The sequence below is a fragment of the Hirundo rustica genome, chromosome 12 (genome assembly GCF_015227805.2).
Source record: "Hirundo rustica isolate bHirRus1 chromosome 12, bHirRus1.pri.v3, whole genome shotgun sequence".
Taxonomy (NCBI): Eukaryota; Metazoa; Chordata; class Aves; order Passeriformes; family Hirundinidae; genus Hirundo; species Hirundo rustica.
In genome coordinates, this window is record NC_053461.1 from 15,188,911 (window position 1) to 15,207,467 (window position 18,557).

The 18,557-nt window shown below is 49.2% G+C and overlaps 1 protein-coding gene across 1 annotated transcript in view; it reads right to left on the reverse strand.

Moving 5' to 3' along the window:
- LRIG1 (leucine rich repeats and immunoglobulin like domains 1) overlaps positions 1-4,038 on the reverse strand; it is a 92,904-nt gene extending 88,866 nt beyond the window's left edge. Inside the window, 2 exon segments of the mRNA XM_040075978.2 lie at positions 3,517-3,738; positions 3,740-4,038. Of these exon segments, the coding sequence (XP_039931912.1) occupies positions 3,517-3,738; positions 3,740-4,038 (521 nt within the window).
- Between the last annotated feature and the right edge of the window lie 14,519 nt (positions 4,039-18,557).

Genomic DNA, 18,557 nt, shown 5'->3' on the forward strand with positions numbered 1-18,557 from the left:
AGCTCTTAGCCCAGCTCTCCTGGGTACTTGAGGACGCTGCCTTTTTCCAGATGTGCCTGGCACATGCACACGGACCCAGAGGCAGAAGCGTCCATGCACGGATGGTCAGTATCCCACAAAATATCCCCTACTCACTCGGGTCAAAACTGCGCAATACTTCTGTTTAAAATAAAAACTTTATTTCCATCAGGCCACGCAAGCAATGAATTAACTGTCCAACCACAATCTCACCGTCCCTAAATCTCCTCACCAAAAGCTGTCCCTAAAATACTGTTGCTTTATCACTAAATAGGAAAGGGAAAAACCCTCAGTCATATATGATGCCTAAAGGAAATACCTCTTCTGACACTCCTTAAAAACCAAGATGCATGGACAGACAGAAGCAGAGGTGGCAGGGGATGATGTGCCACACCACCAACACTGCTGAAGCCCTGGCTTTTTTGGGGCATGAAGCATTCTGTACTTAAGCTTAGCCCTTAACTTTATGCCACATGCAACACTACCGTAAAAACAAAACTTCAGACTTACACAGAAGTCACGAAGCACCTCCAAAGGGAGGCACTGCCAAGGACTGCTGTGCACATCAGGTGCCCGGCAGAGTTCGACTCTCCCGGCTTTCCCCGTGGAGCAGGAACCCTTCCCGGCTGCAGCTGGGTGCTGGTGCGAGCACGGGATGGGTCACGGCAGTGTTGCAACGTGCCCTGTGCAGCAAGTCAAGAACGCTTATATAACTCGTGCACAGCGCTGAGCTGCCTGTTGCTTTTAAGAAAAACAACAACAAAAAACAACTCGAAAAAACATCCCTCCACGCTACATTAAATGTGAGCGACTGCAGCCCCTCTGCGTTATCAGCTATTCCTTCTGAAAGCTTGGGAGAAAAATTACAACTCCGAGCCGCGCTGCCAGCAGAGAAATAACAATAGTTTCAAAAAGCCCCAGCGCTTTTCCTCGGTACTGATAGTCCTGTTGACAAAATACGCGGCGTGATTAAGTCTGTTCCAGAACCCTCCCCGGCTGCCGAGCCGCATTTCCAACCCGTCAAACAAAAGCTTTATCTCCGACACTCTGAAAACCGACTCCAAGCACTGCCTCAGCATTGTGGCACTCGTTAGGAATAAAGATAAACTGCTAAGGAGGGATTGTTCAATAGCGCCTTAATGAAGTTAAAGCACTGCCACCAGAGCCACTGGAAACTGGATTTATCTCGTCTCCTATTAGCGATCGAACATGCCCAAGCTTATCACCGCGGGGAGCAGACACCTCCGGCGGGACACAGCCTGCCCGCCAGGGATGGAGATGAGGATGCACAGCTCCAACATCGCCTGTCTCTCCCCAGTTTATGGCTGGAGAACCCGCACCCCCGGGCTGCACTCCCACATCAGCCATGGACCACCGCAGACCTTCACATTTGCCTTATTTTTCTTTAAAAGGGCACGATAAAAAAAATATAAATTTCAGAAAGCAACAGAGATACTTGCATAGAGTAACTTTTTGCTAGCACATGATGCTTTTATAGAGGACATTAAACCACTAAATAAGTGAGTTATCAACTCTCTGCACAAAAAGAAATGAACATTTACGATCCCACTAAGCCTGAAAAAAAAAAACCAACAAACACTCATCTTCGTGCCACTAAACTGAAATAGGATATTTTAAGTAAATTTTAGTATTAGAAATAGTATTACTCTAAAAACAAAAGTATTTGAAATAGCTTTGACGTCTTTTTACACTAATTACAGAGAAGGAAAAAAGCCTTAATATTGCATTTTCAGATACAAAAGCCATCATTTTAACCAACTCTCGGTTAGTTTGTAACATACAAAGTCACAAACCGTGTTCTGCATGTGTAAAACATCAACAGCCCACGCGTCCACAGCAGAAGATTTATACCTGCTCTTACTTGACCAATAAAATTTGAACTGCACACAAGACACTCCAAAACCTGCTCCATTTGAAAAAGACACTCCTGGGTATTAGCACTCCGGAAAATAAAAATACACAACAATAAATTTGTTCTGTCTGGGTTATTAACGCACTTCCTTGCCCGAACAAAGATACACTGTCCTATTTTAAGAGGTGCATGGGACTGCTGGAATTATTAAAAGCTCACTCTGAAAGGTGAAGGAAAGATCCTTTCAGAGCAACAGGTGAATGGGATGAGTCAGGGCTTTAACGCAGAGGCCACACGTCCCTCTCGATACCAGACACGATAATTTCGTGTAAAACAAGGCACTTCTGCAGCTAAAAGTGAAAACCACCAGGAGAACCCGACAAACCTCTAATAATTCTAATTCATAAGGAGCTGGATGATCTCCAGCAACACTCCAGTGACCATCCTCTCTCCTGGCAGAGCTGAGGAGTATCTATTACAGCCAGGAGTTTTAAGACATTCAGCTCGAACGGCAGAAAGGCCCCGCAACAGAAGCGCTGTTTCACTCTCCCTTTCCGGATACTGACTGCCCGAAGTTAACTAATAGTTCAGCGCACTTTTTTTTTTTTTTTTTAACACGTTTGTGAGCGCACACACATACTCTCAGCCCTCCTGGATTGTTAAACGACTCGAACTGAGCACACTTTTCCCTCCGAATCTCCTGAGCTGCAAGCGTCTGATGTTTTATTTCGGCTTCTACGAGCCCACAGCAGCGGTCACACAACGGGAGCGGACCCGCTGCACTCCGCGCGAAATGGCAGTGACACAGCCCTGCGCTCGGACACGAACCTGAGCACTTTAAAACACCCTTCTGGGGATCAAAAATATCCCACGGTGCTGCAGCAACCACCAGGTGCGGGGCTCCAAGCTCAGCTGCCACCCAGGACATACGATACACAGCAGCTTATTCACTTCGCTACACACTCAAGTACTGAGGGAGCGCAGCCAGCCTTTACTGGAAAACACCTGGATTTTACGGAAACTCCCCAGAAGCCCTCTACTCCCTTTCGATCGCCTGAATTTCACAGCCTAGAAAGTTGGCAGCACTAAAAGCCAGGAGAGCGGGCACGGGCGCGGCGCTGGGGTCCGGATCCGCAGCCCCGCGACGGCGCGGATGGACGGACGGACAGATGGATGGATGGACGATGTCCTAATAAGGATTCGGAAGCCCAAGCTGGCCGTTATCTCCAGCAGATCCCATCGCTAAGAGAGACCAAACCCGCTCCCGGCTCCCTTTCCTCCGGGACACCCGGAGCCCAGCCCCGCACGGCACCGAGACAGGGGGAGCCCCGAGCCCCAACTTTTCCCTGGGACCAGAAGCGCACCCGACGCCTCCATCTGCCCCATCCCCGCGCCGGGTGGGCGCCACTGGGAGCACCGGATCACGGGACAAATTCGGCCCCGCACAGCCCAGCGCCCGCAAGGCGGTAGCGACCACTTCGCTGAAATAAACAAACCGGAGTTCCGCGGGGATTTTCGTTCAAAGCCCTCCCGTCCTTGACAACCAGCCAAAGAGCGGCGGTGCGGCCGCCCGAACCCCTCGCCTCGCCCCCGGCCCGTCCCCGCGGGTGCCCCCCGGTACTCACACGTGCCGCGGCCAGCGGGGCAGGTCCCGGGGCAGGGCGGGCAGCGCCAGCCCGCCGCAGCTCAGCGTGTCCCCGCCGCAGGCGCAGCCCGCGGGGCAGCCGGCGGCGGCCGAGCCCAGCAGCCCCAGCAGCAGCAGCGCCGCCGCCGCCCGTGACGGCAGCGCCATTTTGTATCCGGCACCGGGGAACGTCCGCGGCGGGAGGAGGCGGCGGGAGCGCTTCACGCCGCGGGCGCTCAGCGCCGCTCCGCCGCCCGCAGCATCGCCTCGGCCGCCGGCCCCGCGGGGCGCTACGGCGCCGGCATCCACCGGGCGCCGCCGGGCGGGTCGAGTCCGCGTCCCTCGCCGCGGGAAGCGCCTCCCGCTCCGCGCCGCACGGCTCGGGCTCGGCGGGCGCCGGCCGGTCCCGGTGCGCTCCCGCGGGGTCGGAGCCGCTGCCGCCCGGCCCGAGCGCCGCTCGTCGCGGACCCACGTTGGCGACACCGCAACATGTAGCCGCGCCGCCCCCCGTGCGCCCGCCCATTGGCGCCGGGCGGCCCCCGCCGCGCCGCCATTGGCCGGGGGTTCCCCCCGCCGCGCCGCCGCGCCGCCCCATTGGTGCCCTGGGCCGTCAATCACGGGCGCCGGGACCCGCCCCCCTTTCCCACTCCAGGTGCGAACGCGGGCGCCGCCGGCCCCCCCCCGCGCTGTTCCTCTTAAAGGGGCCGCGCCCGGCGCTCCCGAGCCCCCCCTCCCGTGAATCCGGACAATCTGCGGGAACAGCGGGGCCTCGGGGCATCCCTGCACCCCGGCTTGTCCTTCTCCGGACGCCATGAAGCGGCCGTGCGGCTGCGCTCCGAAGGGACACGCGTGTCCCGCCGCGACCCCGTGGCAGGAGGGGATCAGTCGTTCACGCGTGTTCCAGACCACACCTAAGCAGAAGCGGCACTTCCCAAGTGTGCCCTTACGTGTGGAAGCCCAGCATGGATGCAGAGGAGCAGGCAGCCCAAAGCGGGTCGGAGCGTGACCCACTGCACCAAGAACATCACGGGCACAACTCATTTTAGAGCCGCGATGCGCTCCGGGGACTGGATTGAGAGGCTGCTCCCGAGTTTAGTGGAGAGCGTCCAACTGGTTTTGGCCGAGTTTGGACGTGGCCCAAGGCAGCATTTAGGGAAGGAAGTTCTCAGAGCGTTCAGCGCACCCACGGCGGGCGGGAGTGTGATTTAACCCCTTACGGCAGGAGTTACATGGGGAGAAGGGGGATATTTTAGGGAGAGAAACACATCGCAGGCCAATCCTGCTTCCACTACCTTTGATTAAATTTGCAAATTTCTACTGCAGATTCCTCCCGAGTGCAGGGACAGAGCCATATTTCCTCCCTGTAACAGAACGGGGCACTGCGCTGCAGGATGCTGCAACCAACGCCGCTCATCGTATGGATCTCTTCCCAAAAAACAGGCTGCACAAGGGCAGTGGCATTCCAGGCTGTTCAGGGTGGGACATAAGCTGTACATACTCATGAAAGGCATAGTGTCACATAGAGAACAGGTTCAGCTGAACAAAATAAACGCGTATGATGTTGAATTTGCTGGGAAGCCCCACCAAAGAAACTCCATTTGGCGCGCAGGTTGTGAAAGTCCCGTGTCAAAGCCTCAGCGTCTCTTCCCCGTGCAGGATGTGGAGTTTTGGCAGCCTCACGAGTCCCATGAGGAGGATGAAGGCACACGTCTGTTCTCCATACCCGTGTGCAAGAACCAGCAGCAAGGAAAAGCAGCACACTGGAGCATGATCAGCAACTGACAGAAGAGGAAGGCAGGTGACAAGCCAGCCTTTAGAGTGATTCGGCTTTTGAAGCCTGGGCTTCAACATTCCTGCCTGTGCTCCCAAAATTAGGCAAAAATCTTGCAAGGTCTTTCTCGACCATCAGTGATCACGGTGATGAAATGCTACCTTGATGATGTGAGGGAAGATGTGAGAGGGGACACATTTTTGGGAAGCTATCAGTCTGGATGAGGATGTTCTCACCCCCTGCCTATTCTCCTTTTCTTCTAGATTTCTTAGAAATTGGTCAAAGGAGCCATGAATTTTATTTGACACAATGCACAGGGATTTTCTAGCTTACTCAGCCAGCTGCCTGACATAGACAGCAGTCAAGTCTTCTGCTGCACCCAAAAGCACTTTTATGGAGATTTTCTCCTGCTCTGCAGGGATGGTATCATGGAAATAAAGAGACCTTCTGCTTACTTTACAGTGTTTTCAGACTTGACAACCAGGCTTTTCAATTAACTTTAACAATTTATGTAAATATTTTTCAATATTAGGGCAAGAGGGGTTTCCCATGGAGGGAGAGGCAGATCCAAAAGCTTTAGATAGCCTTTAGAAAACAGAAAGCTAGAAGCAACTCTGCTGGAATCTGGGTCCAACCACCTCAGATGTGCACAAGATATCCTTGCACAGAGAATAAGGCCAGCTGGAAGGAAATGGGACTCTTCTCAGTTGAGCTCTCCCTCATCCCTAAGTCAATGCCTGTGCTGGAGCCTGTGTGCAGCGTGGAGGATGTTTCTTCCTCAAACCTCATTAAATCTAATTAAATAGCTTATTAAAGTATTTATGAAAACAAATTTTAAAATGGCAAAGGCATGCCAACACGGAAGATACTTCTAATTCTGCCGGTGTCTTTTTGTGGATTTGGAGTTGGTTCAGAAGTGCACACTTGGAAGGTAATTGCTGACAGCATGCAGAATCCATCAAGCTGTAATTAACACTCTACTATTATTCTAATTGCCTCACTCAAGCTTCTGTGTTTTTTAATTGTAGAGCAATTTGCCAATAGAGAATTTAATTGCAATACACACTGTACACATTTTGGGACAAAGTATCATTAATTCCACTTCAGCAAAAAATGTTCCTCAGTTTTTAATCACTTGCTTTATTCCTTTGTGGGATTTTTCAGGTTGGTTTTTTTTTGTTTTTTGGTGGTTTTTTTTTTTTTTTTTTTTTTTTTTTTTTTGGGTTTTTTTTTTTTTTTCCTATACAGGGAATTTGATTGCAACCTCTTGTGAAATTAGCCATGATATAATATCCAGGAGTGCCTGGAGGCTTCAGTTTGGATCATGACTCTATTAAGCTAGGAACTGTACATACATGTATCAGACACAGCCCTGAGGAGCTTGAAATCTAAACAGAGAAGACAAACTGAGGTGAGAACAGAAGTATTATCCTGCTTTACAGCTGGGGAGGCAGCCCCAGATGATTCACCTCAGGTGACCCCACACTCCTGGGGCACAGCCAGGAATTCACAGGAGCCCTGGGCTCAGGGCACCCTTCATCTTCATCTTCAAGGAGAACTGAGTTTCTGTCTCCCGGTTCCTGCAAAAGTCTCTCTCTATGATTTGATTTGCAAGCTAGACCTTCCAATAGACGTCCAACCACCCAGGATCTACAGCTGCTTTTCACAGATGCCTCGGCTTTCAGAGCAAGACCCAGCGTTGAGGAGGAGCCCTGGTGATCTGCAGAGCACCACAGAGGTCTCACACTGGGTAGATGACAATGGCAATGCTGTCAGGTTTTGGGAAGGATGCATTTGACTTCTCCTGGGGCAGCAAAGTATAAAAGGATGGACCTTTGCTCTTTTTGACCACGCTTGCATTTGACATTTTTCATTCACTTCTCCGTTCACTTCTATTTGTGGAGCTACAAATCCATCTGTACCAACATTTGTCTTCTTCTAATAACTTTCATGATGGCTTGACACCCAACCCCAATGGTGCTGAGGTTTGCAAAATGACTGCTGCCATGGCTACAATCCCTTGTACTGTCAACCTGGTGCATTGAGGTGTCAATCAATAATATCACAATGCCAAATACTTAAGAAGTTTTCAGCAGGTGTGTTGTGGAGACAGTGCACAAAGTCACAGTGATTATTCAGCACAGCAGCAGTCACACTGATACATCTCTAGCAGTAGCCTTTGGTATTAGCTGCTCGTGATCTGTCTCCTGGTGTCTCAGTTGCAAGAGATGGTTTCTCTGGTATAACCAGATCAACCACAGCATCAGCATTCCAGAGGTTTATTAGTTGTTCTGGTTACACCAGATCTGCAAGGACAATTTTATGGCTTGTTGCCACCCAAAGCTGGTGTCTTGTCTCTCCTGGATCCCAGCTGTGCTCCTCAGAGCTTGTTCTGTTGGTACAGCCTGCAAGACGCATGACGTGATCCACAGGTGCCTGGAAGCAGTGACTGGTGATAACATCACTTCTCACTGCTTAAATGGGTGAAGCCAACTCAGCTTAGCAGGAGGCAGTATATGACAGGGAGAATTAAAGGAAGAGATGATCAAATCAAGCTTCAGTACAGGGTCATCAACAATGCTGACATGAAAGTTTACCTTGGCCTCAAACTCTGAAGTTTACCTTGCAATGACACATAAACCTTTTCTTCTCTCGAAATTAGAGGCTGGTGCTTGAACTCTGGTCCTCCAGGAACATAAGGTCTTTGATCAAGACCAGATCATGCTTCGTTAATGTGAAAGTTCACTCGAGTAGCTGCTGTCATTTCATTTTTCACAGGCAATGAGTTAAATTGCTTTCTCAGCCCAGGACTGACACAGGCAGTTAGTAAAAAATGGTGCAAATAAGTAGATCCAATTAACTAAATCCAAGTTCTGTCACAACTTTGCCACCTCGTATTCTTTTTTTTTTCCCCCCATACTGAAGAACTTCTCATAAAACTGTCATATAAATGTGTGTGTATTTATCTCATCTTTCTAGAAGCAGACTGTCAAAATAGCATGACAGCAGTTTCTTGTCAAAACAGAAGGGAGAGAGAAAGAGACAGCGCTAGAATATTGCCTGCCATCTGGATGGGCAAAATACAGAATAAGAGTGAGGGTTTGAATGTAAACCTGTAGTACTCAAACCTGGAGATTACATTCATTTACTTAAAAGCTTTTTTTTTTTTTTTTTTGGTAGACAAGGCAATGGACTGACTCCAAGTGCAGGAAGAAAGCTGGTAGACCTGAAGTCTGAGCACTGTCTGCTTGGATCACACATTTCAGCGTAACATTACACTAATCACGCTTGAACTCCAAAACCCAGAGGTTTCCCCAAGCCCAGGGAAAGATTTGGCCCCATGTGCGAGCTGGCAGGTTTTGGGCTTTTGCTCTTCAGATCTGGACTTGGACTCAGATCTGTGCCAAGCCTGCAAGAGCAGAGCTGGAGCTCCAGCTGTTCCCAGCAGTGACTAGTGCTAACAGTGCTCATGCTATGAGGAGTTCTATTAACTGGCATAATAACCATAATTACGCGCTGTAACTCCTGCTCGTTGCTCTCACCTCTGGGCTGAGAGGGAAGCGTGAAGCTTTTGCAGCCCCAGAGGAATGTGCTGGATGAAAAGATGCAAGTGGAGCAAGGAAGCTGGAATCCTGCTGCAGATGAAATTGGAGTCACCTGCCCCTGCTCAAAGAACAAGAGGAAAAAAAATCAGAACTATTGGAGGAGGAGTTTAATCCCTTTCAGATAGGGATCCTCTAAATCAAGACTATTTCTTCCCTCTGGATAAGTATCTAGAAAGGGCTAGGGATTCCATGTGCAGCTGATAAACAGTAGATGTTTTATTTTACTGTAAGCTCTTGCCTCTGTGTAAATGGGAAAATGAGCCACGAGATTGCCTAATGAAAGCAGTGGGCTCCAAAGTGGTTCCAGAGTAAAGTTCGTATTTCCTTGCTGATGGCTGGTGACTTACAGTGACTTTCATGACAAAAAAAAGGTTACTGACCCTGAATCAAAACAGCCCCAACCCCTCTGTGGGCTCAGATAAGGAAAAACCCACATGGAATAAATGCAGGGTGATCTCTGGAAAAAAAACAACAAAACAAAACCAAAAAAACCCTGCCAAGCTGGATATTTCTATTATATTAATAATTAATAAACACATTAAATATATCATTAATAAACATATTCATTTAATAGCTCCCTGTCCCATCTTTATTCTGCAGATGAAGGGCACCATCAGCAGGGGTGGTCTCTGCCCGGCAGCGTTTTCAAGGCGAGTTTAGCTGAGGGTTGCACAAGTTAGGGCTGTTCTCAGAGGTCCAGATCCCATGTAGCAATTAAAGAAAAATGATTGCAGAATGGCCACAGCAGCCAGACTTTGGAAGCAGCTGGCAAGCAAGCACCGCCTTACAGGTCAGAGCTAGTTTTTCCCAACTTGTGTCCTTGATCTTTATCCATACTGGAAGTGGGGCAAGATACCTTGTGACAGCTTTTATTGGGACTCAATTACTGCCTCTGTGATTACTGTGGGCTGTTACTACCAAACTGTCTTTTGTTGCTTCATATGGCTGGAAGATATTAAGATTTGTCCACTGCTTCATCATACTTTGATCCCTTGTTTAGGAAAGAAATATGTTCCCTTGCTTGAGTGCCTCATTCTTGGCTAGGGATTGAACTGCAGGCTGATATTTCTGTTTGGCCCTTGAAGCCAGCTATTAACCACGCTTCTCATCCTGCTGGTACCACCCAGGAGTGCATCAATACTGCAATATAAATGGCACAGCATCGTTATATGAAGAACAAAATATGTGGCAGGGCCCTGCTGTGGCTTAGAGGCTCGGAGAAGAATCTCTCAAAATATCTTAGACATCTGCCATGTGTAAAATCTCATGATTGTTCTTCGAATTCTTCTGTGGATACATCAGCCTCTCCTCCACTCCTCTATTGGTGTCCCTGTGCCAACACATGTGTTCTCACCAGCAGCGTGTGACACAAGGCTTGTTTTCCTCCACAGTTATTCTATTTGTTCAGTACCTGAGGTATGATCCTCTGATTTGAGGCACCCTGAACCACTCCCATAGTGCACAGCTGGGATGACATGAAGGATTATGACTTCATGTGGGAATAAAGGAAGGGCAGATGAAGGCTTGGTAGACACAGATCCCAGCGTACGCCAATACCATAACTAATTAGAAACAGGGGAAGCAAGTAGATGGGAAATGTCTCAGACTTCTCTCAGAGTCTGCCATGGCACATGAACGGTTCCCTGGCAGCACCACACCATCATTGCAGTAGCTGGACAACTTTGTCCACAGATCCAGTGATGGATGTGTGGAATTTGTGCAAAAGCCCAGTGTGCCTTCAGCGACACCAATTTCTCAGCACAAGATGTGAATGACCATGGGAAGTTCCAGGGATGCAGAACAACTGTTTCCATTGTATCCCAGGAGAATTGCATTCCTTATGCCTTAAAAATGCTGTTTCCATCAGCTCTGCAGAAAGGCACACTGCAATGAAGAGCTCACACAGAAATAATGAGATTGAATCCCCTACCAGCTAGTGATCTGAGGTAGCACTGTGTGAAGAGGCACAAGTTGCCTGCTCCCTGTCACCCAAATTAAAAAACAAAAAATACCCCCAAAACACTCTAGCATGATGCAATTTGACTCTTGGCTTAGAAGAAGCTACACAGAACCTTTAGCCTCACACCTTTGCTGCTTCAGAGAGGAGCTAAATTCAGCGAGGATTTCTTTTTGTTCTTTAGCTTTTACACTTTTCTCCCAGAGGTCTACATTACTCCCTTCCCTCCCACTTGGCCAAAGCCTCTCCATCCTGGTTACCCTGGACAATATTTTCTTTTGGATCCATAATCAGACACCTTGAAGGTAAGGGCAGACCAACAAACCCCCTCTGCTCCTTACAGAGCTATGGCAGCATCGTCTGGGGACAACTTAGGGAAAAAGCAGTGTCCAACAGAGCCCCCGAGAAGGGGGTTGGAATGAGAAAACAAATAAGAAGGTGGAAGAAGAAAACAACAACAAAAAATGCCGCTCTTGCCTTCCACTTACCCCCTTGTGATAAGGTTTCTGCAGTCACTGATCCCAGCTGGCAACAATGCAGTAAATAGCCTCGTGCCCTGTGCACAGGCTTGCTGAGAGGAGGAAAGGGAGCCGAGCTCCTTCCCTTCTGCTACATCACCACCACCTGATGCTGCAGAAGCCCTCAGCTACACAAACCATCCCTCGGAAGCAGGGCTGTCTGCAGCACAGGTGACCTATGCTCTCTCCAACATTTATGGGGTGCAGGGTGTCTGTGCTTGGGTCCCTGGGCTACACCTGTGGGGAGGAAACCAACGGTGGGTTATCAACAGGCAGTCTCACCTCCCAGGCACTGCCTGCACTGCCCCAAGCCTTCATCCCTCAAGGCAGCCCTGACGGTGAAGTGGCAGGTGCCTTTTTTTCTGTTCATTATGATCTTGCTGGCTGTTCTGTCAGAAACACCAGAGCTATGCTTCAGGTGACTCCTTGTTTCTGGCCCTGGGATTTGTCCTTTTGGTGCCTCTGTGTGAGGTGTTTCCTTGGGACTTCAGGTGCCTCCTCTGCTTCTGTAGACAGCCCACACCTGGATGTGCTCAGGAGGGGCTGCTGCTCCGAGTGCGGGAGCATTTTCAGATTGGTTCCAACAGGATGGTTTCCCTTGGCTCTTGTCTGAGGGCTTTGAGGCTTGGGCAGTCGTTCTCCTAAAGGTCTCCCTCTGGCAGAGTGCAAGGCACACAGGAGGTGCGTGTGTCCCACAGCGCTCGCAGGCTGGGCTCCGAGACACCCGCATTGTGTAGGCTGGGACAGCATCCTCACACATGGCAGCCTCCAGGTGACCGGAATCCTCCCCCAGATCATCCATAATTCGACAAAAAGTTGGCTCTCTGCGTTAACACAAGGCAGCACGTTGGAAAAAGCCATTAATCACGGCGAGGGCCGGTGGCTGCTGAGTGCGCACCTGCGAGGCTGCAGCCTTGGGAAACAGCGTTTGAGCAATCTGCACGGCCCTGACAGAATGCCTGTGAGCTTTTCCCATTACATCACTGCTGGGGCCAGCACAAAGGCTAGCTGGGTTGCTCAAGGAAGTGCATTGTGGAAAACAATTCTACTTTGCTGACTGATCCAGGCGTTTATTTAGGCAAAGCCGCAGCAGTTGCATTGGCTCATTTGATCTGCGCTGTTAATGGGAGACGACTCAGTGCATGCTTTTGTTATGCTTGCTCTTGCTTGCAGAAGTTCTTGAGATTTTGGGTTTTTTTTTAATGGACAAAACTATCTATCACTTCACATGGCAAGCGTGCCAGTGTCACAACCTTAATTATCACTCAGATTTTCCAGATGGGATTTTTTCCAAAATCTGGCTCAGAAGAATTTGCCCAGGTTGAAGGAAGTCACTGAACGTGATACTGAAAAGCGTCTGTGTGTTACAAGAAAATAAAAGACAGGATGCAGCATGTGCAGGCATGGGGTGAAAATAAAACAGCTACTTGATTTCTGGTTGCATGCTTTGCTTTTACACCAGGAATGTGTCAGTAGCCCCCTGTGTCCTTTTGCAGCATTCCTGCTGGTTCCCTGAGAGAGAAGGAAATCTGTTACATGAATCACGCTGATCTCTGGGGCTGTGGCTGGAGCACCTTGCAAAAAAAATTACTTTTTTTTTTTTTTTTTTTTAATTCATTTTCTGTTAACATTTCTCATATGTTAGTGGCTGTTATTAAAGGTTTGATAAATGGTTTGAATGAAAGACTCACAGAAATGGCCAATTGACCCCTTTGAAATTCTGTTTACTCTCTAACTAGATATTAATTAAGTAAGATAAACTGACCGTCTGAAAAAAAAAAACCTGAAAAACAAATGGGGCTTTCAAGAATGTAATATACGAAAATAAAAGCTGAAACTTGGTGGGAGAAGTTGACAAATGGCTGTTATGCTTTTCTCAGGTTTATATCATATGTTAAAACATGGTGTCACTGCAGGATTTTTCTGTGTCATAGGAGTTTTATCCTGTTTTAAACTTCTTCTAAGGGTTAATGTTTCTCACCCTCAAATATGTGTGAGAGGAAGGGGTTTTCAGCTCCTTATTTTAGAGAAATACTCAAAATTCTCTTCATTTTAGAGAAAGGCCACTGTAAATAGCGAAGCATTACCGTCCGAAATTGCAAGAACCCACAATGAGGAGAAATCTCCACCACCCTTCATTAACGTAAAGTCACAGGAAATAAATCTTTCCTCCTAACCTGGTCTTTGAAAGTCTCAGCAAGACTCGTCCATAACTGTTTCTTGCATCAAAGGTAGTTCTGGTCCAACTCTACACTCCCAGGTCCCCCAGCACCGCCAGAGCAGCTCCATCAGGAACTGGCTCCGTTCCTTCTCTTTCTGCAACAAGGTCAAACAAGCAGCGGGCACCGAAGACACTCAGAGTTTCCAAACGCCAGGAGGGCAGCCCAGGGCAGAGCCCCAGCCAGGGCTCTCTTGAATGCCCCTCCTAAAACCCTGCACGCCCTGATGGGGAGGATCATAAAAGCGGAGTCCGGACAGCTGGGAGTCACGTCTTTGGGATAACGGAGTGTGCAGATTTGCATGGTGGTGTGTTTGATCCAGGCTGAATGTCAGCTCGTGAGGGCGCTGACAGAGCCCATGCTGAGAGTCCCCTCCACAATGTCCCCCATCAGAGCAGTCTCTCCCATCCTCTGCCTCCTCTGCTGGATCATTTGTCTGCTTCATGGGCTCCAGGAATGGCACATCACCGTCTCTTCCTAGTTCTTGCAATTAATTTTCCATGAATGTTATAGCGTGTGTCAATTTTTTTTTTTTTTTTTTTTTTTTTGGCAGAAAGGGTTTTTACCTGTCTTTAACACACCTCAGAAGCCTGCTGCAGTGTGAGGCTGGAGCAAGGCAGAGCTGTGTGCGTGCCTGGTATCGCCTGCATGCACCAGACCCTGCAGCTACTCATTCCTTCTGCTGCAGGCAGCTGAGAGCGTGACAATAGCACTTGGATACCGTCCCGTTTCCTCCCCCTTGAACCTGAGTGTTGTCTTCCAGGTGTTACAGACATTTTTGAAGTCAAAACACTTGCCAGCTCCAATTAAACTTGTGGTTTGCAGACAAATTGGGAGCAGGCTGGAGAGGAAGCTGGCGGGAGAACGGCTTTGTACATCCACGGGGTTCCAGGACAGCTGAGTTTCCAAAAATTTTGTAGAAATAGTCATCAGGGCAGAGATGAGACCATAGTGATCTGCCTCTGGTGAGAAAGGTATAAATGCACAGCTGCTGTGGTTGGGTAGGGGGAGCTCCTGTTAGAGGTTAAAAAATCAGGAAATTCAGATTTAATTCGTCCAGCTCATGGTCCCAAAGCCCAGTCTCAGTGCCACCTCTCTGGTTGTCCTGCCTGCAGGGGCTGGAAGTAAATTCTGCATTGGCATGGTCTGCTGATGGTTTTTTAACAATGAGAGTGGTGAGTCCTATATTCCCCACTTATTCCCTGCAGGACCTGGTCAGAAAAGGGCTAATTTACTCTCACCTCTTTGATTTCTGGACATTTGAGGTCTCCTTTTATGCAGTGTTAATCAAGTTAAGAGGTAGCTTGGGTCCATCTGTAATGAATTTTTTAAAAATGTAGTGGAAAAGAGTTTTCCCACACTGGGAATATTTTAGACACCTTCTGAACAATGTTTTTCAGATTACATAGTGACCGTGTTCAAACACTTGGGTTTTGTTTGGGGACAAGGGAGAAGTTATTTTGAACCTTTTCCTACTTGCAACGTAGGGAACAGACACATTTTGAATAGCAGCATAAAAAAGACCTTCAATTTTGGCACTTACTTGAAATGGGACACCTCACCTGGATTTACGAAATGGATCAAAATGGCCTCAAAATTAAACACTTCCTGCAAAAATGTTCATTGTGAAAATATTTCTTTATTTTCTGTGGGAAAATAGTATATAGTGAGGAAACTGCTCATTAGTTCGAGCATTTGATACTATTGGAGAAGTCTTTTAGAGTTTAAAAAAAAAGATTTGCTTTCTTTCTTTTTTTTTTTTTTTTTTTTTTTTTTTTTTTTTTTTTTTTTGATTCACTCTGCCAGCCAAAGTGGAATCTGAGACTAAAGTCAGTCACAAAACCAGGAGGAAGCAGTTTATTAGACTAGGGGTGGGTTTTGCATCTCACTGTCCTGCTTCAATGATCTTCCCAACCTGGCTGGCGGCATTGCAAAAGCACCCACAGAAGAGGTGTCCCTGGTGTTGCAGTGTTTCTCCCCAGGATCCTGGTTCAGCTCTGGGGCATTTCCAGCCCTTCTGCTGCAGTTATTTCTGTTCTCTGCCTGCAGGCACCACAGCCAGCCCCCCAAGCGTGTGTGTGCCTCTCCTTGTGCCGTACCCTGCGGGATTTTGCTGGCTGCACCCTGTCTGCCAGGCACCACTCTCGCTCGCTGCCCCTGCTAGAGCTGTAAAAGCTCCATGCTGCGCCTCTGAAAGCCTCAGAGTGAGCTCTGCTGTGCCACGAGCGCTTGATTGCCGTGCTGAGCACGAGGATTAAGAGGACTGGGGAACAGTGCCAAATGACCCTTTAAAAAGTACTTTCGACTGCACATGTAGGATTTTGTAGGTTCCTTGTAGGAAGTGTCTCTGGTCCATTTCAGAGGTCAGAACTGAGGAGCTGGAGATCTCCAGGGAGCTGTGTGGCCCTGATGGCTGGAAACAAGCCCACATCCACCGTTCTTCCCACCAGCAAGGCTTTTCCTTAGCCGTTCCCAGTGTTGCTGGCCATGTGGTGTCCCAGGGGGGTCAGGCAGCATCTGAGTTCCCAAAATCAGTTGCTTTGAGCGTTCCCCCAATGCCTCATCCTGTGAGCAAGAGCCATGCCCTGCTGTTTGCCCACCACCCCAGGAAGGACGTGCAGGTCTCGGTGGGTGATGCTTGTTCCTCCTGGAAGCATCTCTCCTCCTGCAGCCTTCTTCCTGACCAGGTTTCTGTTTTTCCTCTCGGCTGTTTCTCCATCCTCCACCTCCCCCTGCCTCCATCTGGTTTCTATCTGGACTAAACAGATGTTTTTCCACTTCTTAAATGTCCTGTACACTCACCTCGCTGATGTCTAACAGGGGCCGTTCATTCTTCTTTCCCCAGGTGTAAAACTTGAAAAACTGGAGGGGCTGGGGGAGAAGCAGATTCTCTTAATACCTTGGTGTGCATTTAATGCTGGTGGAAGGATGAGGAAAACCTTTCCAATTACTCACCTTGCAGCCTAGAACCCTCTTACTCCTTCCAGGTCCCCTTTCCCCTGCTAGTGTATACAGAGGATCAGACCTGTGATTTATGCCAGGGCAGTGTGTATAATATTCTCACTTTCATGTTATAAATGTTTAGCAAATCCACAAGGTATCAAAAGAACTTGTGGAGGAGATTTGCTGAGAAGGGCTTGTGGATAAACCTTTGGGACTCGCCTGGAAGGCAGACATATACAGTTTATTGCTTCCCCCTTCTGCAGAGTGACAACAGGTTCAATGCAGACTTTTCCTTAAAATAAAAGCTCCTCGCTTGGCAATTCCACCAAGTGGTATCTGTCGTGCAGAGGTCTCAAGAAGGATTTATTCCCATTTTAAGTAATGTTTTGGAGGTGCAGGCTCCACATGGAATACGTTAGGCAGCGGGAAGGTTTGCTGGCACGCTCGTGGGGCTGGGAAGGTGCGTGTGCTGTGGGCACAGGGGCTCATCCGTGGGGATCCGCTCTTCCCTCGCCCTCTTTCTCTCTTTTTCCCCTTACATGGCTCTGAAGGTCCTTGAGGGAGGGTTTTCCCAGCCTTCCCAGGGAGGGAGCTGAAGCATGAGAGCCCATTGCCGGGGGCAGGCAGGGGAAGAGCCCCAGGTCGCTGTGCACTGGAAGAGGAGCCCAGCAGCTCTCCCAGTGACTGTGGGGCAGAAATGCCAATGCTGATCCCAGCTCAGGTCCTTGGCACAGGGTTGGCACAGCAGTCCCTAGCCCCTGCAGGCCTTGCTGGGGTTGCAAAGATGCTGAGCTGCTTTGGGTCCCAGAGGTGGTGGCAGCCACTGCTGGTGCCTCTTTCTGCTCAGGGGGGACTGAGGGTGGGACTGAGGTGAACAACCATCTTTTCTTTTCTGGAAAAAAACAGCTGCTTTCTGTGATGGGAACTGAATGACCAAGTGAAATAATATCATTGGGACGCTGCTCTCTTCTTGGCTTTTAATTTTTTATTTTTTATTTTTTAAATTTTTTGTTGGCTGGACTCTTTCTCCAGCAAAAACAGCAACTAGAGATGGGGTAAACCATCAAATCCTTGCAGGGCAAGTGCCTGCCAGGTGTCACAGCTCTCTGTCACCTCAGGAGGTGGGTGCTGGCCCCTGGCCACCCTGGCCTCTGGGCCAGGCTCTCCTGCTTTGCTGTAGGTTATGGAAACTGTCCTCCTTGGAGACCATATCTGTGAGCACTGGCATTTTCCACGCTGCCTGCCAAGGGGGGCTGTGCAGCGTGGATTAGTGACTGTGAAAGTGAGCACAGCCCGAGCTCCTGGGGAATTTGGCTTTTGTCAGGCACCGGCTGCTGGGACAAGAGCACCCTCTTTATTCTCTGCAGGTGCCTAGCTGCAGAGCGCTCTTGGCTGCGCCACAAATGAGCTGGGAGAGGTCCCCGTGGTGTGTTGGGCACTGGTGAGGAGCAGCAGGGAGCGGGAATTGCTTCTGCTGTGAATTTGCCCTCATAGGTGCCCTCTATGAGATCTGTGGTCAGAGGGATGCGCCCATTCCAGGCAGGTGAGAGCACAGTGCTGCAGTGTTGGAGGGGCTCAGAGACATAAAACAATGAATTGCACGGGGTCCAAAACCAACCAACTAAAATGCAACAACCTGAGCAACTTGAGGCCATTTTAATCCAGATTTACCTGTTATACAGCTATAGGTTTGCACCTTGGCCCTGCCTTAGCATAGCACGTCTAGTCACAAAGCCTTCAGGTTCCCTCCTCCCTGGGACTGTGGGCATTTGGGCACATTCCCTGCAATTGCTGCCAGTCCCAGAAAGAGCAAACACAGCCCTGTGTGCCCCAGGGGAAGCTCACAGCGTGAGGGCAAAGGGAAGAGAGGGGTTCAGTTGCTTTGATGGATGTGCACTGTAAGGACAGAGCTCACCCAGCACTGCACCCACGTGAGGTCCCTCTGGAGAGGGAACCCTGCTCTGGGTGAAGCTGGTGACCCTCTGCTGTGTCACACCAGCACCACTGATGGCAGAAAATACATTTAGTC